The sequence below is a fragment of the Epinephelus fuscoguttatus genome, linkage group LG1, assembly GCF_011397635.1.
Source record: "Epinephelus fuscoguttatus linkage group LG1, E.fuscoguttatus.final_Chr_v1".
Taxonomy (NCBI): Eukaryota; Metazoa; Chordata; class Actinopteri; order Perciformes; family Serranidae; genus Epinephelus; species Epinephelus fuscoguttatus.
The window spans coordinates 4,539,593-4,559,293 of NC_064752.1; the positions used below are offsets into that span (position 1 = coordinate 4,539,593).

Sequence of the window (19,701 nt, forward strand, 5' to 3'; positions counted from 1 at the left end):
TTTTTCACTTCAACAGGTCATTTTAAACATGGGTAAGTCCATATTTCAATTGTTTTTTATAACGTAATAAGTTAATGACAATTTGTCATTCAATGTCCATGTATTGAGCATGTTGGATAAACACTGAATGAACGGGCATATTGTTCTGACCATTTTATTTATGTAGTTATGTCTGTAGGCTCTGTGACACAAAATTAAAATTGTAATGAAATGAGTAGGGTATTGAAAAATGTGTTCGGTTATGCACTGTTGTATTATTTTAAATTATAAACACAGTATTTTCTCCTCATGTTCCTCAGTGCGTGCTGTTGTAGAGAGAGTCCTTGCTTTCTACTTGTAGGAAGCAAGGACTGTAGATCCACCGAATGTAGGTCCACCCAATCAATCAAAAAAAGGAAGGATCATGGTGTTTTTCATCACCTTGTGTCTGAACTACACCAGGACAGTGGTCGCCATGGAGATGTAAAAGGATGACTTTTTTTGTGGTTGTCTAATGCTTAAGTCACAGCCCAGGCCTCGGTATTCAGTTTCGCAATGAGACTGGTTTGGATTGAATTGTAGTAGACAATATTTAAAAAAACAAAAACAAAAAATCAATTTCATAAATTAATTCAGAAATACCAAACTAGCAGTAAACATCAATTGTAAGCATCATTACACTGTTGATATTGTAACCAGTTCTGGGTATTAATGTGTTTGAAATGAATCTGAGTCACTTTACTTTCAGGTATATGAACATGTTTTTCAACAAAACCCTTTTTTCATTTACGTTGTTCACATTTCAGATTGGGACAAATTTCTTTTTTCATTGAACAGATTTAAAACAGTTTTGTAGGACTCAGAGGTTTTTGAGGAAAAACATTTCAACAATCATAAAAAGGCAAGTGAAAAATAAAAAGTATACACAAACAAGCCTGCATTAGCAAAACTATGATTGAAAGGGTCTGTTGTTAACTTTTTATCTGTATGAACTATTTTTATTGCCAATGGGTGAACCGGTTGAAACGCAACATTAAGACTGAGACTTTAATTTTATATCATGGCACGTTTCAGCAAATTACGTTGCCTACATTTGCAACCTGTGCTGATGGTGTCACAGTGCTCAATCTCATATTGCATTAGTAGTAAGCAATAATGACGTGATGAATGTGATATTGTGTTTATAAACAAACTAACAGAGCCACTAGTGTCTGACCAGCTGTGTGCAGTTTACTGCCGAGTGTGAAGCTTTGCAATCATCAGATACTAGTCTTCTGTCAAAATGTTCTTCTGAGGAGATTTTAGTGAGTCAAGAAGGACATCTGATAAAATTCGCTGTACCCGTCTGGTACGGGGTTTGGCATTGACCGTTTGTACACCGGCCCAACCCTAAGCATTAGTTAATGAATTGTTTTGCCATATTTTTATTCCGTACACAAAAAATTACAATTCAGTCGTGGAAATTAAATTTCGACCAAACGTGTAGTTTCTAATTTGGACAGAGTAAAGTCAAAGAACTCATCAGTTTTAGGATCTGACTCCAAGTAAAGGTTTCAGCATTTTCACATTATTCTCCAGGAGCTGATTCTTTCTGTGGGGTGATTTTCCACAACACATACTTTTTCAGATATCTCCTGAAAGTCTTGTCTCGTATGCCATAGATGATGGGACTAATAGATCGCGGCAGGACCTGTACAATAATATAACAAGTGAACAGGGAGTCTAAATAATTCTTAGGGAACGCTTGCAGCAGAGCCTGTTTGATCAGGGGGGCCACATATGTTACCATACAAAGCAGCAGCTGAAACCCATGGAGGATGATTGTGTTTCTGGCCTTTGTAGCATCTTTGCCAGCTGTTTGTGCAGTGAACAGAATTCTGAAGTAAGTGTAAAAGATAGTGACCCAAACCAGAACTAGAAACACTGAATATGTGATATCTCTCTTCTTGATGATGAGGGGATTTGGAAAGACAGTTTGTCTGAGGCAGAGTACTTTGGAGAGAAAGAAGTCCAGTGGCTCTGTGGCCAAAGTGATGAAGAGATCAGAGATAACAGACAACGTGCTAGTAGCCCAGATTAAACCAATCAGCATCAAGGTTCTCTTGACTGTACAGAGCTGCACGTGGCGAAGGGGGAGACAGATGGCGATGTAGCACTCCACCGCCATGCAGGCCAGGTTCAGAGGGGTGTTTTCAGTGGTGAAAAGAGCAATCAGGATGAAGATGCAGCAGATGGAGACATTTATTTTGTAGATGGTGTAGCTGATGACAAACAGGATGACAGTCAGTATCACTTGGATCATGTCGTTGACCACCAGGTGAATAAAAAGGATGTAGCGTGGATTCATGTAGAATACCTGGATGGGAGGAACCACAGTATTTGCAAGGGTCGGAAAGGTTTAAAAACAGAGGGGAGATTGTTTCAGGGTTGACCTTATCAAATATTACATTGATGTTCGTGATAACTTTTGGCCCATTTATGGTTGGTGTTAACGTGATTTATGTCTGCACATATTATCTGGATGTTGACTTTTCCACCTATTGCCAAGCTTTGAGATCTCAGTATTTTAACTGGCTTTGCAGGGCTGGCTAACTTGTCAGCAGACAAACAGTGTCCCAGATCAAGGAAAAAAATGCCACAGATGAGTCTCATTCACTGTTTGTGCGGAAAGACTTTCCAGCTGCTGTCACAACTAGAGGTGTACCCAGTGGTTGGCTGGTGACCGGAATTGTCCAGTTTAAAGCTTGATTGGCCATGACTGGTGACGAGCCAGTCAGTCTCAAATATAGCAGATCCTGTGCTGATCAAATTTACATGCATGCGCCACACGATTTTTCACGTTGTGCACACAGCTGCACAGTAACTGTGACAGTAACTAACTATAGTCACAGTAGCTGCAGCCTATTCTCATTCCCAGGTCGTCAAATACGGACTCTTTTCACCTCCCCTCGTTTATGACTTTTCAGCAGTTGAAGTTATTTCGACTAGCAACAAATTTTATTCATTTATTTAGACAGACCAGAACAAATTGTGACTGTTTCCCGTGCTGCACCATGCTGCACATGGTTTGAAATAAGGATACACTGATTTATCTGCTGAACATTGGTAATATCTGCTGATATTCGTCTTGGTAACTGCCATCAACCTATCAGCAAATAAGATGGAATTCACTGATGGCAATGGCTGATGTTTTTCTGTTGTGTCATATCAACTTTGCGCAGGCTGAAAAGCAAGGCTCGAAACTAATGGTCACAAACTTAAATTTTCTTAAAAATCTTGGTCAATGGAAATTCTACCTACTCGTCAACCAAATGATTGGTCGATGCTGTATGTTATTTCTAGGTTAATTAATTGGCCACAGTGCACTCTACCTGGTGGCGTTGTGTATCCAAGAAAGCGTTCTTTCCTGCTACAGAGCTCAACATTCTTCTGCATAGTTTTCTATATGTAGACAAGAGTTACACTGCCACCACTACAAAGGTCAAAGAGTGAATGTTTTGGATGAAAGACGTGCTGTTTTCTGTGTTGAATATACTTTAATATTGCAATGTGACTCCACTCAGTGACGGACTGTAGTTCTGCTTGAACTTTGTTCTATTTGTACTTGTTGAGAATCATCCCTAATGTTTAGCTGTATGCGTTTTTGTTTAAATGCTTAAGGATGGCTAGTTAGCTTTCATCAATGCACTTCCAGGTCCAACAGGCAGACCGGGTGATGTCACAAATCCTACATCCACAGTTTTGGTCATCTGTGGTTCCTGTAGAGCTGATGATGATGTAAATATTATTTTCTACCTTAAATCTAAAATAAATTACTTATCGCTGGTAGCATGGCATTAAAGGAATATCAGACCTGGTGTTTGCAGAAGGTGTGAATGAGGCTCGCATTGATGTAGTTGATGGAGATCCCGAGAACCACAACAATCACATTCTTGGTCACAGCTTTAGAGAAGGAGTCTGCATACCGACCTGTCACGTTGGCAGATGACTCATTCATCTCTTGAAAGCCAAAGTTTAACCTAACAGAACATGAGACAAATGCTTTTGAATAGAGGAAGCAGCTCAAGTCAACACCTAAAGAGTTACGTTTAGGTTAAGTTTCTGTTACAGACAACCAAGTGGTGTCAGTAATCACTCCAATGTCAACACATCCAATGAAATCAATGTAAAAACAGTTGCTTGACTGAAATACTGTTGATTTGCCATGAATTATTTTAGTTTTGTGCAGTTTTTTAAACTGTGTTACAAACATAACTGACACTGTTACAATTAAGACTCATGCAGTTTATTTGTAACATTGGACAGCATTCACTTTTGGTCTAATTCCTCACGACTTTTTCTAGCACTCCAAAAAAACTTCAAGTGGTTTTTGAGTGTAGGTCATTTGCCTGGAAATATTACACATTCAGGTAAAACAATCTGTGAGTAAAAGAGTGAAAAGTAAAAAATCTTACAATTGTGGTGATTCTCCCTGAGCAGTAGTAGTTTCACCTGACGACAGAATGAAAATGTGCAACAATATTTTTGGCAAACACTTGATATCAAACAAAAGCCAGAGACTGTATCATATTAAGTTGCTGTGAGCTGTAAATTCACCACTTGTAAGCAGAAAGTAGAAGATAACTTACTCTCTAACTAACTCACTGTCTAAGCCTGACCATCAAAGCCTCTCATCTTTTCTCAGTTTTTTCTTTTCATACTGCTTTATACTACAATTAGAAGGGATAATGGTACTTTTTACTCCACTACATTTATCTGTTATCTTTAGTTACTTTACAAAAAAACAATTATTGCAGAAAACATTCAAAGAGTTTATAAAATGTGGTATTTAGTTATAATGATTAGTCCATTAATCAATTAGTTGGTTGACAGAAAATTAACTGGCAACTATTTTATGTTTAAAATCATTTGTCATTTATAACAATTTCATGGTTGTGAAGATTTGCTGCTTTTCTGCTGAATAATGTTAATAATTGTAATATATTAGTAATAATGTTGAGGTTTGGACTGTTGGTCAGACAAAAAAATTATTGTGAAGTTGTATTGTTTGGCTCCGGGTCATTGTTATGTCATTTCTCATTATTTCCTGAATTTTTACAAACCAATCAGTTGATTAATGGAGAAATATGGATGATGAATCCATAATTACAGTGATCAATATTTGATATTTAAAAATGAGCTCCACCTCAGCCAACAACAGTAAAATCCTGTTTTCAGATTGCATGAATCATAATAGAGTCACAGGAGATACTTTTCTGCATTGAGTACTTTTATTCTTAATACTTAAGTACTTTTTTCTTTTTTATTATACTTACTTTTACTTTAGCAACATTTCCAGTGCAGGACTCTTCCTGCACTGAATAATGATAAATGTGAAATGAGTAATGTTGCACATAGACTGTAAAAAATAACAGGCTTTGAAAATAGTCTTAACACCTTCCATTGATACCACATCTTGTGTGGTGAGTTAATGTCAGAGAAGATTAATTCTGCACACAGATATTTTATGATAACAGCATGAGAGACAGAATAACTCACCTCAGGCAGAAGATCAAAGCATCAGTCTAAAATATAAAAATCAATATTTTACTCACTGGAATTGACATTAATGCAAAAGTCATCACAAACAGACCTATGTACATGTAACCAACAACAGAGCTGGTGACTGCCTGATGATAAACAGTATCAGTTTTACAGTTACAGGAAAAATGAATTAACTGACAACGACATTTCAGTGTCAGAGTTTGGAATACTTAATGTGACATTTTTTACAGTGTGCAGCAGGTGGTACTTACCTTAGTTAATGCATTGAGACATGGACACCAACAAGAGGGCTCCAGTAAATCTCGGACTTTATATGGGGTGTGTTCAGGATTCAGCAGTGTGTGTATGTTTGCTGAGGTGTTAGATACACACATGTCGTAGATAGGTGTGTGTATTTGTGTCTACAATTACAAGTGTGATTTGACACAGTATCGGCGACCGGCCTCTAGCCGCTGTAAAAGGATGGCATTTTTTGTCTGTCTAATGCTTAAGTCACAGCCCACGCGTCGGTATTCAGTTTTGCAATGAGACTGGCTTGGATTGAATTGTAGTAGACAGTATCAAAAAAACAAAAAATCAAATTACACTCAAATACACTTTAGTGTCGACGATGCCGCTGTGCGCCGCTGCCAGTGTGTGTTGGGGGCGGCACTTGATGGCCACAGCGCTGTGCTGGCGACAGTGTGTGTTGCACTTAAGTATCATTACACTGTGTTGATATTGTAACCAGCTTGGGTATTAATGTGTTACAATTTTTTTTACAACAAATGTGATACAAGTGCAGAATCTGAGTCATTTTACTTTCAGGTATATGAACATGTTTTTCAACAGGACCCTTTTTTCATTTACATTGCTCACATTTCAGATTGGAACACATTTCTTTTTTCACTGAACAGATTTAATACGGTTTTGTAGGACTCAGGGTTTTTTTTTTTTTTTTAATTTTCTAAAGATATTTTTGGGGCATTTTTGCCTTTATAGATTGGACACTTAAGCGTGAAGGGGATGGAGAGAGAGGGGAAATGACATGCAGCAAAGGGCCACAGACTGGAGTCGAACCTGGGCCGCTGCGGCAACAGCCTTGTACATTGGGCACCTACTCTATCCACTAAGCCACCGACGCACTGGACTCAGGTTTTTGAGGAAAAACATTTCAACCCTCATCAAATGGCAAGTGAAAAATAAAAAGTATACACAAACAGGCCTGCATCAGCAAAACTGTGATTAGCATTTCTTAAATTATACTCCAGGAGCTGATCCTTTCTGTGGGGTGATTTTCCACAACACATACCTTTTCAGATATCTCCTGAAAGTCTTGTCTCGTATGCCATAGATGATGGGACTAATAGATCGCGGCAGGACCTGTACAATAATGTAACAAGCAAACAAGGAGTCTGAATGATTCTTAGGGAACGCTTGCAGCAGAGCCTGTTTGATCAGGGGGGCCACATATGTTACCATACAAAGCAGCAGCTGAAACCCATGGAGGATGATTGTGTTTCTGGCCTTTGTAGCATCTTTGCTAGCTGTTTGTGCAGTGAACAATATTCTGAAGTAAGTGTAAAGATAGTGACCCAAACCAGAACTAGAAACACTGAATATGTGATATCTCTCTTCTTGATGATGAGGGGGTTTGGGAAGACAGTTTGTGGAACACAGAAGACTCTGGAATGAAAGAAGTCCAGTGGCTCTGTGGCCAAAGTGAAGAAGAGATCAGGAAGAGCAGACCACAAAGTTGTTGTCCAGATTAAACCGATCAACATCAGTGTTCTCTTGACCGTACAGATATGCGGGTGGCGAAGGGGGAGACAGATGGCGATGAAGCATTCCACTGCCATGCAGGCCAGGTTCAGAGGGCTGTTTGCAGTGGTTAAGAGTGCAATCAGGATGAAGATGCAGCAGATTGAGACATTTATTTTGTGGAGAACGTAGCTGATGACAAACAGGATGATGGTTTGCGTCACTTGGATCGTGTCGTTGACCACCAGGTGGATGAAAAGGATGTAGCGTGGATTTATGTAGAATATCTGGAAGGTGGGAAGAAAAGCACACATGAGGGGAAAAACTATTTTAGGAAACCTAGAGCTTTAAGTTTGAAACAGGGACACCATGCTCATGTTTTTTCGGGCTTTTCAAATACTTGTGCCAGTTGTCAGTCATTTGCGTTCAACAGCGACCTTACTTAGCTAGCTGCTTAATACCTGAACACAATAACATTGTGATTTCATCATAACAACATATTAATGGTTCTGCTTGTCTGGTACATCAGTCCCCCAGCTCAGCTGCTGCATCCACTTTCATCTGTTTATCCAGGGCTGGGTCAAGGAGGCAGCAGGCTGAGCAAGGAACTTCAGACCTCCCTCCTCCCAGAAATACTTCATCACTGTTGATGCGGCACTAAACTGCCTATCCATCTCATATGCAGACACAGCTTTTACTTTGGTTGTACAGGGACCAGGTGGCTTGTAACACAACCCTGGTACCCTGTAAACATGCAGTACCCCCACCAGGACTCCCAGGGGGACACTGTCATAAGCCTTTTCCACGTCCACAGATCACATGTAGAGTGGATGGGCAAACTCCCATTACCCTTCCAGCAACCTGGTTCACTGTTTCGTGGACAGGACTGAATCCACATTGCTCCTTCAGAATGTGAGGTTCGACAATCGGTCAGAGCCTCCTTTTCAGCACCCTCAGCTGCAGACCTTTTGGCCAACCAGTATCTGTCTGCTGCTTCAGGAGACCCCTGGGCCAGTTAAGCCCAAAAGGCCTCTTTCTTCAGCCTGACGCCCTTCTTCACCACTGGTGTCCACAAGTGGGTTCTTTAGTTGCCACCAGGACAAGCACCAACGACCTGACCACAACATTTAGCAGCCACCTCCACAATGTAGGCTTTGAACATGGACCACTCAGATTCTGTGTCCCAAACCTCCACCTGATGATACAACCACAAGGTGGATCATCAATTTTTGGCCCATGGTGTTCGATACCAACTACGGGTCAGGTGCTCCAAATTGCTGTTTGGTGCACAAACAGTAGTCTGAGACCTATTCTCAGCAACTCACAGTCACATTGAGGTGACCCTCTCGTTTCCTGGGGAGAACTCCCAACACATCAGTGTTAAGTTGGGGGCTTGTGAGTTTTTCCACGCCCACTTGGTGCCTCTCACTCTGGTCAACCCCAGAAAAGTTTCAAAAGTGCTACACACAGTGCTGTGTGTAGAGGTGAGCCCAACCAGCTTTGCTTCCTTCCCTGCCAGATAAATGATGTTCCACATCCCTGGAGTCAGTCTTGGGTGTTAGGGGGCAGCACGCCTTGGTTCCCGCCCCTGCCTGCCACCTGGCACACACTGCAATGTGCTGGGCACTGCGAACGGGCCCCATGACCCAAGGTCATATTTTGGTGCACGCAGTAGTACACAGAATACCCAGTATGTAGATTGATGTACATAATATGGAGCCAACGTTCAGAAGCAAAAATTCCCTCTGGAAGCTTTTGGCCATGCACAGTTTACAAGATAAAGCTTAATGAGCTTATTGGCGTGTGAGTCAGTCACACTTTAGGGACTGCAAATGAAACTCCCGAGCAGAAAGACCCACGGCTTCCAGGTCAGATAAAACAGCAACAGAGAGGTGTTTTGTAAAAGATGAAGATGGTGTGTTGGCGTTGCTCTACTGTTGTAGAATTTGTGAATTGAAACACATCCAACATGTTAACGTACCTTTGACAGCATCACCCACACATTCCTATGATCTGGATGAGGACAAAGCAAACTGTATTTTGGCTTAAAGAGCAATAGATGTTTTTCAGTTTTATTGCCTGTTCAGGCCTGTTGCCATTTGGAAAGTGTTTGTATTGTGTGATAAGTCAGTGTTTGAAATGTTCTTTGTTTTTATAATTATAACAGTGGTGTGATGGATACGTCACCTGCTCCTGATTGGTTCGGACAAAACAAAGTAAAAATAATCCCACACAGTAAAGAATATGAGCATGATGTTTCTTTTTCTTTTTTCTTTTTTCTATCTATATCTATATTTATATCTATGTATCTAAATATATATACATATATATATATATATATATATATATATATATATAGATATAGATATAGATACATGTATATATGTATATATATGTGTGTGTATATATATATATATATATATATATATATATATATATATATATATATATATAGCGGCTGATATCTTCCTCAGTAATTCATTGTTAGTTCCTACATGTCAAATGAATATCAGACCTGGTGTTTGCAGAAGGTTTGAATGAGGCCTCCATTAATGTAGTTGATGAAGATCCCGAGAAGCACAACAATCACATTCTTGGTCACAGCTTTAGTGAGGGAGTCTCGAGACTGTACAACCACAGTCACATTGGCAGATGATGTGTTCATCTTTCGAAGCTGAAAAGAAAAGATTTTAAAAAAGCTTCAGAGATAAATAGATGTTCACAGCAATTATAGACAGTGGGCCTTATTTCAAGGATTTCAACTCCACTTTTCTCGTTAAACGGTGCATAATCTGTTCACAAATAAGGAGCAAAGGAGCAGAGGTTGTATTCAGGTGCGTAATGGAATGATATTAACACTGTGGAATCAACAATTGGAAAGCTTGCAGTTTTCTGCAGAGAGTAATGCAGTAAGAGCAGTGATGTCACTGCAGCAAATATGGTGGGACATTATAGAAGCAAAACTAAAAGCTGTAGTTTGAAACTTGACAGAAGAAACAGAACTAAATTTTCAGCTTTTAAAATAATTAAGTTCCTCTTCTCCTTGTTCATAAATGTGCGTAGTGTCTCTCTTAATGGGGAGTTTGACAGCAGCTCTGCTCTGATCTCTGCTATTTTCACAGATTTTAATCATATTAATATTTTCTTTATTAATGATGTATTTTTTTTAACCTTTCACAACATCCATGCCCCTGTGTGTGTAAAAAAGTAGAGTGTACGTGTGTTTTGAACCCTCCTCTGTAAGCAGATCTTACTATCTGAAGAATGTACCGTTTATGTCGCAGGAAAATACTGCACCATTCTGACTTTAGACCAGGTGTTTGTTGGTCAGTAGCACAATCACTTTCCACTGCCTCAAAATAGCAATATGCCAACAGTGTGCCTGACCACACCTCATTTTAAGAACTACATGCCCGTGGACACACAGATGGGCGCAGGAACATGGAATAAATCTATGAGAAAATCAATTTAAATTGAGTAACAGTAAGCATGATAACGTGTAGGCTATTTGTACTTCTCTCTCAATTTTACAATCTCAAAGAGTATCAGCACCAACTAGTGGGTTATTGTTTGAGACTTCTTCATTAACATACATCATTCAAAAATTTGTAATCTCCTGCCACAAAAGCTTGATCGGGTCCAGTCAGATGGCTTCGAGGACTACACTATATTTAAATGGTCTTTGATACTTTTAGGTTGTAGAAAGTCCTTTTTACAAATACCTGTTGTTTTGTATGAAGGGTTTGTTTTGTATATGGAGAACAAATTGCTGTACAACGGATCAACCAATCTGAAATGGCAGAAAGAGACAAAGATCCCTCTGAGCAACAGCTGAATCAGAACAGAGAAAATCAGCAGTCATTGTAAAAAATAAACTGGGAGCTTAGCATCAAAATGTGTGCAGCTTTAAAGAGGAACAGGTTCCTGTTTCACTGTCAAGAGTATGCCTGTAACAATTACCAGGCAATGTGTTGGTTTAGCAAAGCTCTTCTTCAGACTTCACAGTAGGAACAGAGGGGTTAGCACTGTTGGAATATCAGTGCAACACACTATGGACTGGCAAATCACAGTTTAAACCTCTGCAGAGGGCCTGAAGAAAAACACGCTAACTATTTAGAGCCTAGTTCCATGGCCGTAGTTCAGTAATGATCAAGGGTCACTGACACTGTTCGACTGGAAAACCAATTTCACATCTAAATTCCAACAGTGTTCTCCTCTGTGATGCAACACTGTGGGGACATCAAATAAACTGAAGTTTGAATCACTTAATTATCTTGTGTTTCTTGGGCCATAACACTTTCACTTGTATCTTTGATGAAATATCCATTGTTTATCAAAAGAAAAACATCATTATAACAGCTGATATATAACTTTTTATCAGTCGTGTGTCTTTATATTTCCATCATAACATTGACAGTAAACAGAGATAAAGACAGGAAGGGTGATAAATCCATAATGCCGTTCATGTCTAGTTTTTAAAAAAACCATAGTTTACAAATCATACTTCCTTTGTGTTTCATAATCTAACGTCAGAAGCTGAGACATCAGACTCACATCTGGTGTTAGCTCTACAATTACTAGAGCTTCATTACAGCCAAAGGTAGATAGTTTAAACAAAACAGTTTCCCAAATTATTCAAAGGAACAAGACACTGTCGGACATTCAAAGCTGGTGTTGTGAGTTCACTGTTCTTATAGATAATCTTGCATTAATCCGCGCAATGACAACAGAGACACAAGAAAGACGTCATGTTAACCTGTGTGTTCATGTTAAACCTGAATAAAAATGAAAAAATAATATTTAGTTTTTTAGACAGGATCCTCAACAGCATGACTTCATCTGTTATTAATAGAATTATTATGGGATTAATCATAAAGTCATGTCTTTGAACTGTCCCTGTTTCAGTTTAGAACAATTTTACTTTTTGTCCATTGAACTGATTTAAAACTGTGCTGTGAGAATCAGGGAAGTGAAAATATCAAATGTCAGCAGGTAGAAAAGGATCACATTGAACAATCCTAAAAAACACAGGAGAAAAATTCACCACAGACAGGCCTGTGTAGTGGAGTCAGAACACAGTTCAAAGCTGTCAAGTAGTTCACAGCAGGTAGTGCTTACCTCAGTTAATGCTTAGAGACCAGGACACCAACAATATGACTCCAGGAAATCACAGACTTTATATGAGGTGTGGTGGCAAATGTCCCTGGACTCCCTGTGTGTGTGTGTGTGTGTGTGTGTGTGTGTGTGTGTGTGTGTGTGTGTGTGTGTTAACATGTTGAGGTGTTCATGCAACCAAGAGTAGTTGGTGTGTTTTATAAAAAGTTGCAAATCTACAGTGGCCCCATCATAAATATGGGAAACTAAATGTAAAAGTGTCAGCTTCAGTAAACAAACACAGCTTTGACATGTTTAATATTCAACATATCGGGGACTAGATTGATTAAACAGCACATTCTCACTCCGACTGTGTCGCATATCAACTTTGGATCACTGACTTTCCATGTTGACATATGACCTGCAAGGTACCCTGGGTGCATTTGTTGTAAATGTTCTGGGGCACCATGTCAACTTCGGCCTGTAACGTGCATTGTGTGTTTTCAAAATACACTTCTGTTTTTACAGGAAATGCACAATTTGCATACAGTCTCTTTCAAAAGAAATGTGCCATGTTGGGTATGTTGTTTTTTTCCTTCAACAACAACTGTACATGGTTCCTTGTAGCCAACACACCCACATGGTTGGGTTCAGCATCAAAAGCATGTGGTTAGGTTTAGAATGAGATACCAGAGTTTGGCTTTACACCAGGGCCACACCGGATGCGTTAGTGCCGCGGAAGTCCTGTGAGTGTACTCGCAGGTGCTTGACTGTCCACACAGGCAGCGCATTTCTCCTGCGCTCTCTGTGCCAGTTAAACATCGACTCCACTCGTCTGTTCCCGTCAGTACTCGTTTTTTCACTTCAACAGGTCATTTTAAACATGGGTAAGTCCATATTTCAATCGTTTTTTATGACGTAATAAGTTAATGACAATTTGTCATTCAATGTCCATGTATTGAGCATGTTGGATAAACACTGAATGAACGGGCATATTGTTCTGACCATTTTATTTATGTAGTTATGTCTGTAGGCTCTGTGACACAAAATTAAAATTGTAATGAAGTGAGTAGGGTATTGAAAAATGTGTTCGGTTATGCACTGTTGTGTTATTTTAAATTATAAACACAGTATTTTCTCCTCATGTTCCTCAGTGCATGCTGTTGTAGAGAGAGTCCTTGCTTTCTCCTTGTTGCAACGGCGGCTCCGACGACAGAGAAGGCGAATGTAGGTCCACCCAGTCAATCAAAAAAAGGAAGGATCATGGTGTTTTTCATCACCTTGTGTCTGAACTACACCGGGACAGTGGTCGCCATGTCTTTTATATAATTTAACTTTTATATTTTTCCGCGAGAATAATCAGCACAGATCTTCACCCTCAGTGAGAATGGACTTTAAGTTGGTGGTTGTTGGAACCATCCACCAACCCTCTTGCCCACGCTACTGATTTTTTGTCCCATCAACAAATGTTGTTGTCCCGCTGCATTTCTTCCTGACGCTGCCAGTGGCAGCAGTAACGGCGACTGGCCTCTTATCATGGAGATGTAAAAGGATGACTTTTTTTGTGGTTGTCTAATGCTTAAGTCACAGCCCAGGCCTCGGTATTCAGTTTCGCAATGAGACTGGTTTGGATTGAATTGTAGTAGACAATATTTAAAAAAAACAAAAACAAAAAATCAATTTCATAAATTAATTCAGAAATACCAAACTAGCAGTAAACATCAATTGTAAGCATCATTACACGGTTGATATTGTAACCAGTTCTGGGAATTAATGTGTTTGAAATGAATCTGAGTCACTTTACTTTCAGGTATATGAACATGTTTTTCAACAAAACCCTTTTTTCATTTACGTTGTTCACATTTCAGATTGGGACAAATTTCTTTTTTCATTGAACAGATTTAAAACAGTTTTGTAGGACTCAGAGGTTTTTGAGGAAAAACATTTCAACAATCATAAAAAGGCAAGTGAAAAATAAAAAGTATACACAAACAAGCCTGCATTAGCAAAACTATGATTGAAAGGGTCTGTTGTTAACTTTTTATCTGTATGAACTATTTTTATTGCCAATGGGTGAACCGGTTGAAACGCAACATTAAGACTGAGACTTTAATTTTATATCATGGCACGTTTCAGCAAATTACGTTGCCTACATTTGCAACCTGTGCTGATGGTGTCACAGTGCTCAATCTCATATTGCATTAGTAGTAAGCAATAATGACAACGTGATGAATGTGATATTGTGTTTATAAACAAACTAACAGAGCCACTAGTGTCTGACCAGCTGTGTGCAGTTTACTGCCGAGTGTGAAGCTTTGCAATCATCAGATACTAGTCTTCTGTCAAAATGTTCTTCTGAGGAGATTTTAGTGAGTCAAGAAGGACATCTGATAAAATTCGCTGTACCTGTCTGGTACGGGGTTTGGCATTGACCGTTTGTACACCGGCCCAACCCTAAGCATTAGTTAATGAATTGTTTTGCCATATTTTATTCCGTACACAAAAAATTACAATTCAGTCTTGGAAATTAAATTTCGACCAAACGTGTAGTTTCTAATTTGGACAGAGTAAAGTCAAAGAACTCATCAGTTTTAGGATCTGACTCCAAGTAAAGGTTTCAGCATTTTCACATTATTCTCCAGGAGCTGATTCTTTCTGTGGGGTGATTTTCCACAACACATACTTTTTCAGATATCTCCTGAAAGTCTTGTCTCGTATGCCATAGATGATGGGACTAATAGATCGCGGCAGAACCTGTACAATAATGTAACAAGCGAACAAGGAGTCTGAATAATTCTTAGGGAACGCTTGCAGCAGAGCCTGTTTGATCAGGGGGGCCACATATGTTACCATACAAAGCAGCAGCTGAAACCCATGGAGGATGATTGTGTTTCTGGCCTTTGTAGCATCTTTGCCAGCTGTTTGTGCAGTGAACAGAATTCTGAAGTAAGTGTAAAAGATAGTGACCCAAACCAGAACTAGAAACACTGAATATGTGATATCTCTCTTCTTGATGATGAGGGGATTTGGAAAGACAGTTTGTCTGAGGCAGAAGACTCTGGAGAGAAAGAAGTCCAGTGGCTCTGTGGCCAAAGTGATGAAGAGATCAGAGATAACAGACAACGTGCTAGTAGCCCAGATTAAACCAATCAGCATCAAGGTTCTCTTGACTGTACAGAGCTGCACGTGGCGAAGGGGGAGACAGATGGCGATGTAGCACTCCACCGCCATGCAGGCCAGGTTCAGAGGGGTGTTTTCAGTGGTGAAAAGAGCAATCAGGATGAAGATGCAGCAGATGGAGACATTTATTTTGTAGATGGTGTAGCTGATGACAAACAGGATGACAGTCAGTATCACTTGGATCATGTCGTTGACCACCAGGTGAATAAAAAGGATGTAGCGTGGATTCATGTAGAATACCTGGATGGGAGGAACCACAGTATTTGCAAGGGTCGGAAAGGTTTAAAAACAGAGGGGAGATTGTTTCAGGGTTGACCTTATCAAATATTACATTGATGTTCGTGGTAACTTTTGGCCCATTTATGGTTGGTGTTAACGTGATTTATGTCTGCACATATTATCTGGATGTTGACTTTTCCACCTATTGCCAAGCTTTGAGATCTCAGTATTTTAACTGGCTTTGCAGGGCTGGCTAACTTGTCAGCAGACAAACAGTGTCCCAGATCAAGGAAAAAAATGCCACAGATAAGTCTCATTCACTTTTTGTGCGGAAAGACTTTCCAGCTGCTGTCACAACTAGAGGTGTACCCAGTGGTTGGCGGGTGACCGGAATTGTCCAGTTTAAAGCTTGATTGGCCATGACTGGTGACGAGCCAGTCAGTCTCCAATATAGCAGATCCTGTGCTGATCAAATTTACATGCATGCGCCACACGATTTTTCACGTTGTGCACACAGCTGCACAGTAACTGTGACAGTAACTAACTATAGTCACAGCAGCTGCAGCCTATTCTCATTCCCAGGTCGTCAAATACGGACTCTTTTCACCTCCCCTCGTTTATGACTTTTCAGCAGTTGAAGTTATTTCAACTAGCAACAAATTTTATTCACTTATTTAGACGGACCGGAACAAATTGTGACTGTTTCTCGTGCTGCACCATGCTGCACATGGTTTGAAATAAGGATACACTGATTTATCTGCTGAACATTGGTAATATCTGCTGATATTCGTCTTGGTAACTGCCATCAACCTATCAGCAAATAAGATGGAATTCACTGATGGCAATGGCTGATGTTTTTCTGTTGTGTCATATCAACTTTGCGCAGGCTGAAAAGCAGGGCTTGAAACTAATGGTCACAAACTTAAAATTTCTTAAAAATCTTGGTTAATGGAAATTCTACCTACTCGTCAACCAAATGATTGGTCGATGCTGTATGTTATTTCTAGGTTAATTAATTGGCCACAGTGCACTCTACCTGGTGGCGTTGTGTATCCAAGAAAGCGTTCTTTCCTGCTACAGAGCTCAACATTCTTCTGCATAGTTTTCTATATGTAGACAAGGGTTACACTGCCACCACTACAAAGGTCAATGAGTGAATGTTTTGGATTAAAGACGTGCTGTTTTCTGTGTTGAATATACTTTAATATTGCAATGTGACTCCACTCAGTGACATACTGTAGTTCTACTTGAACTTTGTTCTATTTGTACTTGTTGAGAATCATCCCTAATGTTTAGCTGTATGCGTTTTTGTTTAAATGCTTAAGGATGGCTGGTTAGCTTTCATCAATGCACTTCCAGGTCCAACAGGCAGACCGGGTGATGTCACAAATCCTACATCCACAGTTTTGGTCATCTGTGGTTCCTGTAGAGCTGATGATGATGTAAATATTATTTTCTACCTTAAATCTAAGAGAAATTACTTATCGCTGGTAGCATGGCATTAAAGGAATATCAGACCTGGTGTTTGCAGAAGGTGTGAATGAGGCTCGCATTGATGTAGTTGATGGAGATCCCGAGAACCACAACAATCACATTCTTGGTCACAGCTTTAGAGAAGGAGTCTGCATACCGACCTGTCACGTTGGCAGATGACTCATTCATCTCTTGAAAGCCAAAGTTTAACCTAACAGAACATAAGACAAATGCTTTTGAATAGAGGAAGCAGCTCAAGTCAACACCTAAAGAGTTACGTTTAGGTTAAGTTTCTGTTACAGACAACCAAGTGGTGTCAGTAATCACTCCAATGTCAACACATCCAATGAAATCAATGTAAAAACAGTTGCTTGACTGAAATACTGTTGATTTGCCATGAATTATTTTAGTTTTGTGCAGTTTTTTAAACTGTGTTACAAACATAACTGACACTCTTACAATTAAGACTCACATGCACTTTATTTGTAACATCGGACAGCATCCACTTTTGGTCTAATTCCTCACGACTTGTTTTCTCTATCAAAAAACTTCAAGTGGTTTTTGATAGCAGACATATGTAGGTCATTTGCCTGGAAATATTACACATTCAGGTAAAACAATCTGTGAGTAAAAGAGTGAAAAGTAAAAAATCTTACAATTGTGGTGATTCTCCCTGAGCAGTAGTAGTTTCACCTGACGACAGAATGAAAATGTGCAACAATATTTTTGGCAAACACTTGATATCAAACAAAAGCCAGAGACTGTATCATATTAAGTTGCTGTGAGCTGTAAATTCACCACTTGTAAGCAGAAAGTAGAAGATAACTTACTCTCTAACTAACTCACTGTCTAAGCCTGACCATCAAAGCCTCTCATCTTTTCTCAGTTTTTTCTTTTCATACTGCTTTATACTACAATTAGAAGGGATAATGGTACTTTTTACTCCACTACATTTATCTGTTATCTTTAGTTACTTTACAAAAAAACAATTATTGCAGAAAACATTCAAAGAGTTTATAAAATGTGGTATTTAGTTATAATGATTAGTCCATTAATCAATTAGTTGGTTGACAGAAAATTAACTGGCAACTATTTTATGTTTAAAATCATTTGTCATTTATAACAATTTCATGGTTGTGAAGATTTGCTGCTTTTCTGTTGAATAATGTTAATAATTGTAATATATTAGTAATAATGTTGAGGTTTGGACTGTTGGTCAGACAAAAAAATTATTGTGAAGTTGTATTGTTTGGCTCCGGGTCATTGTTATGTCATTTCTCATTATTTCCTGAATTTTTACAAACCAATCAGTTGATTAATGGAGAAATATGGATGATGAATCCATAATTACAGTGATCAATATTTGATATTTAAAAATGAGCTCCACCTCAGCCAACAACAGTAAAATCCTGTTTTCAGATTGCATGAATCATAATAGAGTCACAGGAGATACTTTTCTGCATTGAGTACTTTTATTCTTAATACTTAAGTACTTTTTTCTTTTTTATTATACTTACTTTTACTTTAGCAACATTTCCAGTGCAGGACTCTTTCTGCACTGAATAATGATAAATGTGAAATGAGTAATGTTGCACATAGACTGTAAAAAATAACAGGCTTTGAAAATAGTCTTAACACCTTCCACTGATACCACATCTTGTGTGGTGAGTTAATGTCAGAGAAGATTAATTCTGCACACAGATATTTTATGATAACAGCATGAGAGACAGAATAACTCACCTCAGGCAGAAGATCAAAGCATCAGTCTAAAATATAAAAATCAATATTTTACTCACTGGAATTGACATTAATGCAAAAGTCATCACAAACAGACCTATGTACATGTAACCAACAACAGAGCTGGTGACTGCCTGATGATAAACAGTATCAGTTTTACAGTTACAGGAAAATGAATTAACTGACAACGACATTTCAGTGTCAGAGTTTGGAATACTTAATGTGACATTTTTTACAGTGTGCAGCAGGTGGTACTTACCTTAGTTAATGCATTGAGACATGGACACCAACAAGAGGGCTCCAGTAAATCTCGGACTTTATATGGGGTGTGTTCAGGATTCAGCAGTGTGTGTATGTTTGCTGAGGTGTTAGACACACATGTTGTAGATAGGTGTGTGTATTTGTGTCTACAATTACAAGTGTGATTTGACACAGTATCGGCGACCGGCCTCTAGCCGCTATAAAAGGATGGCATTTTTTGTCTGTCTAATGCTTAAGTCACAGCCCACGCGTCGGTATTCAGTTTTGCAATGAGACTGGCTTGGATTGAATTGTAGTAGGCAGTATCAAAAAAACAAAAAATCAAATTACACTCAAATACACTTTAGTGTCGACGATGCCGCTGTGCGCCGCTGCCAGTGTGTGTTGGGGGCGGCACTTGATACAGCTGTGCTGGCGGCAGTGTGTGTTGCACTTAAGTATCATTACACTGTGTTGATATTGTAACCAGCTTGG

At 39.2% G+C, this 19,701-nt stretch overlaps 2 protein-coding genes and 1 pseudogene across 2 annotated transcripts; all 3 read right to left on the bottom strand.

The window, feature by feature from the left end:
• Positions 1-1,546: 1,546 nt before the first annotated feature.
• LOC125887840 (odorant receptor 131-2-like) lies at positions 1,547-3,976 on the bottom strand. Its single transcript, XM_049574930.1, has 2 exons — positions 3,833-3,976; positions 1,547-2,335 (listed from the first exon to the last, which is right to left on the bottom strand). Exons 1-2 carry the CDS (start codon positions 3,974-3,976, stop codon positions 1,547-1,549), a joined length of 933 nt encoding a protein of 310 aa, XP_049430887.1.
• Positions 3,977-6,762: 2,786 nt separating this feature from the next.
• On the bottom strand, positions 6,763-9,928 carry LOC125887852 (odorant receptor 131-2-like; annotated as a pseudogene).
• A 5,060-nt stretch (positions 9,929-14,988) lies between these two features.
• Positions 14,989-17,418, bottom strand: LOC125887862 (odorant receptor 131-2-like). Its single transcript, XM_049574949.1, has 2 exons — positions 17,275-17,418; positions 14,989-15,777 (listed from the first exon to the last, which is right to left on the bottom strand). The coding sequence occupies exons 1-2, from the start codon at positions 17,416-17,418 to the stop codon at positions 14,989-14,991; spliced, it is 933 nt and encodes a 310-aa protein (XP_049430906.1).
• Positions 17,419-19,701: the final 2,283 nt, after the last annotated feature.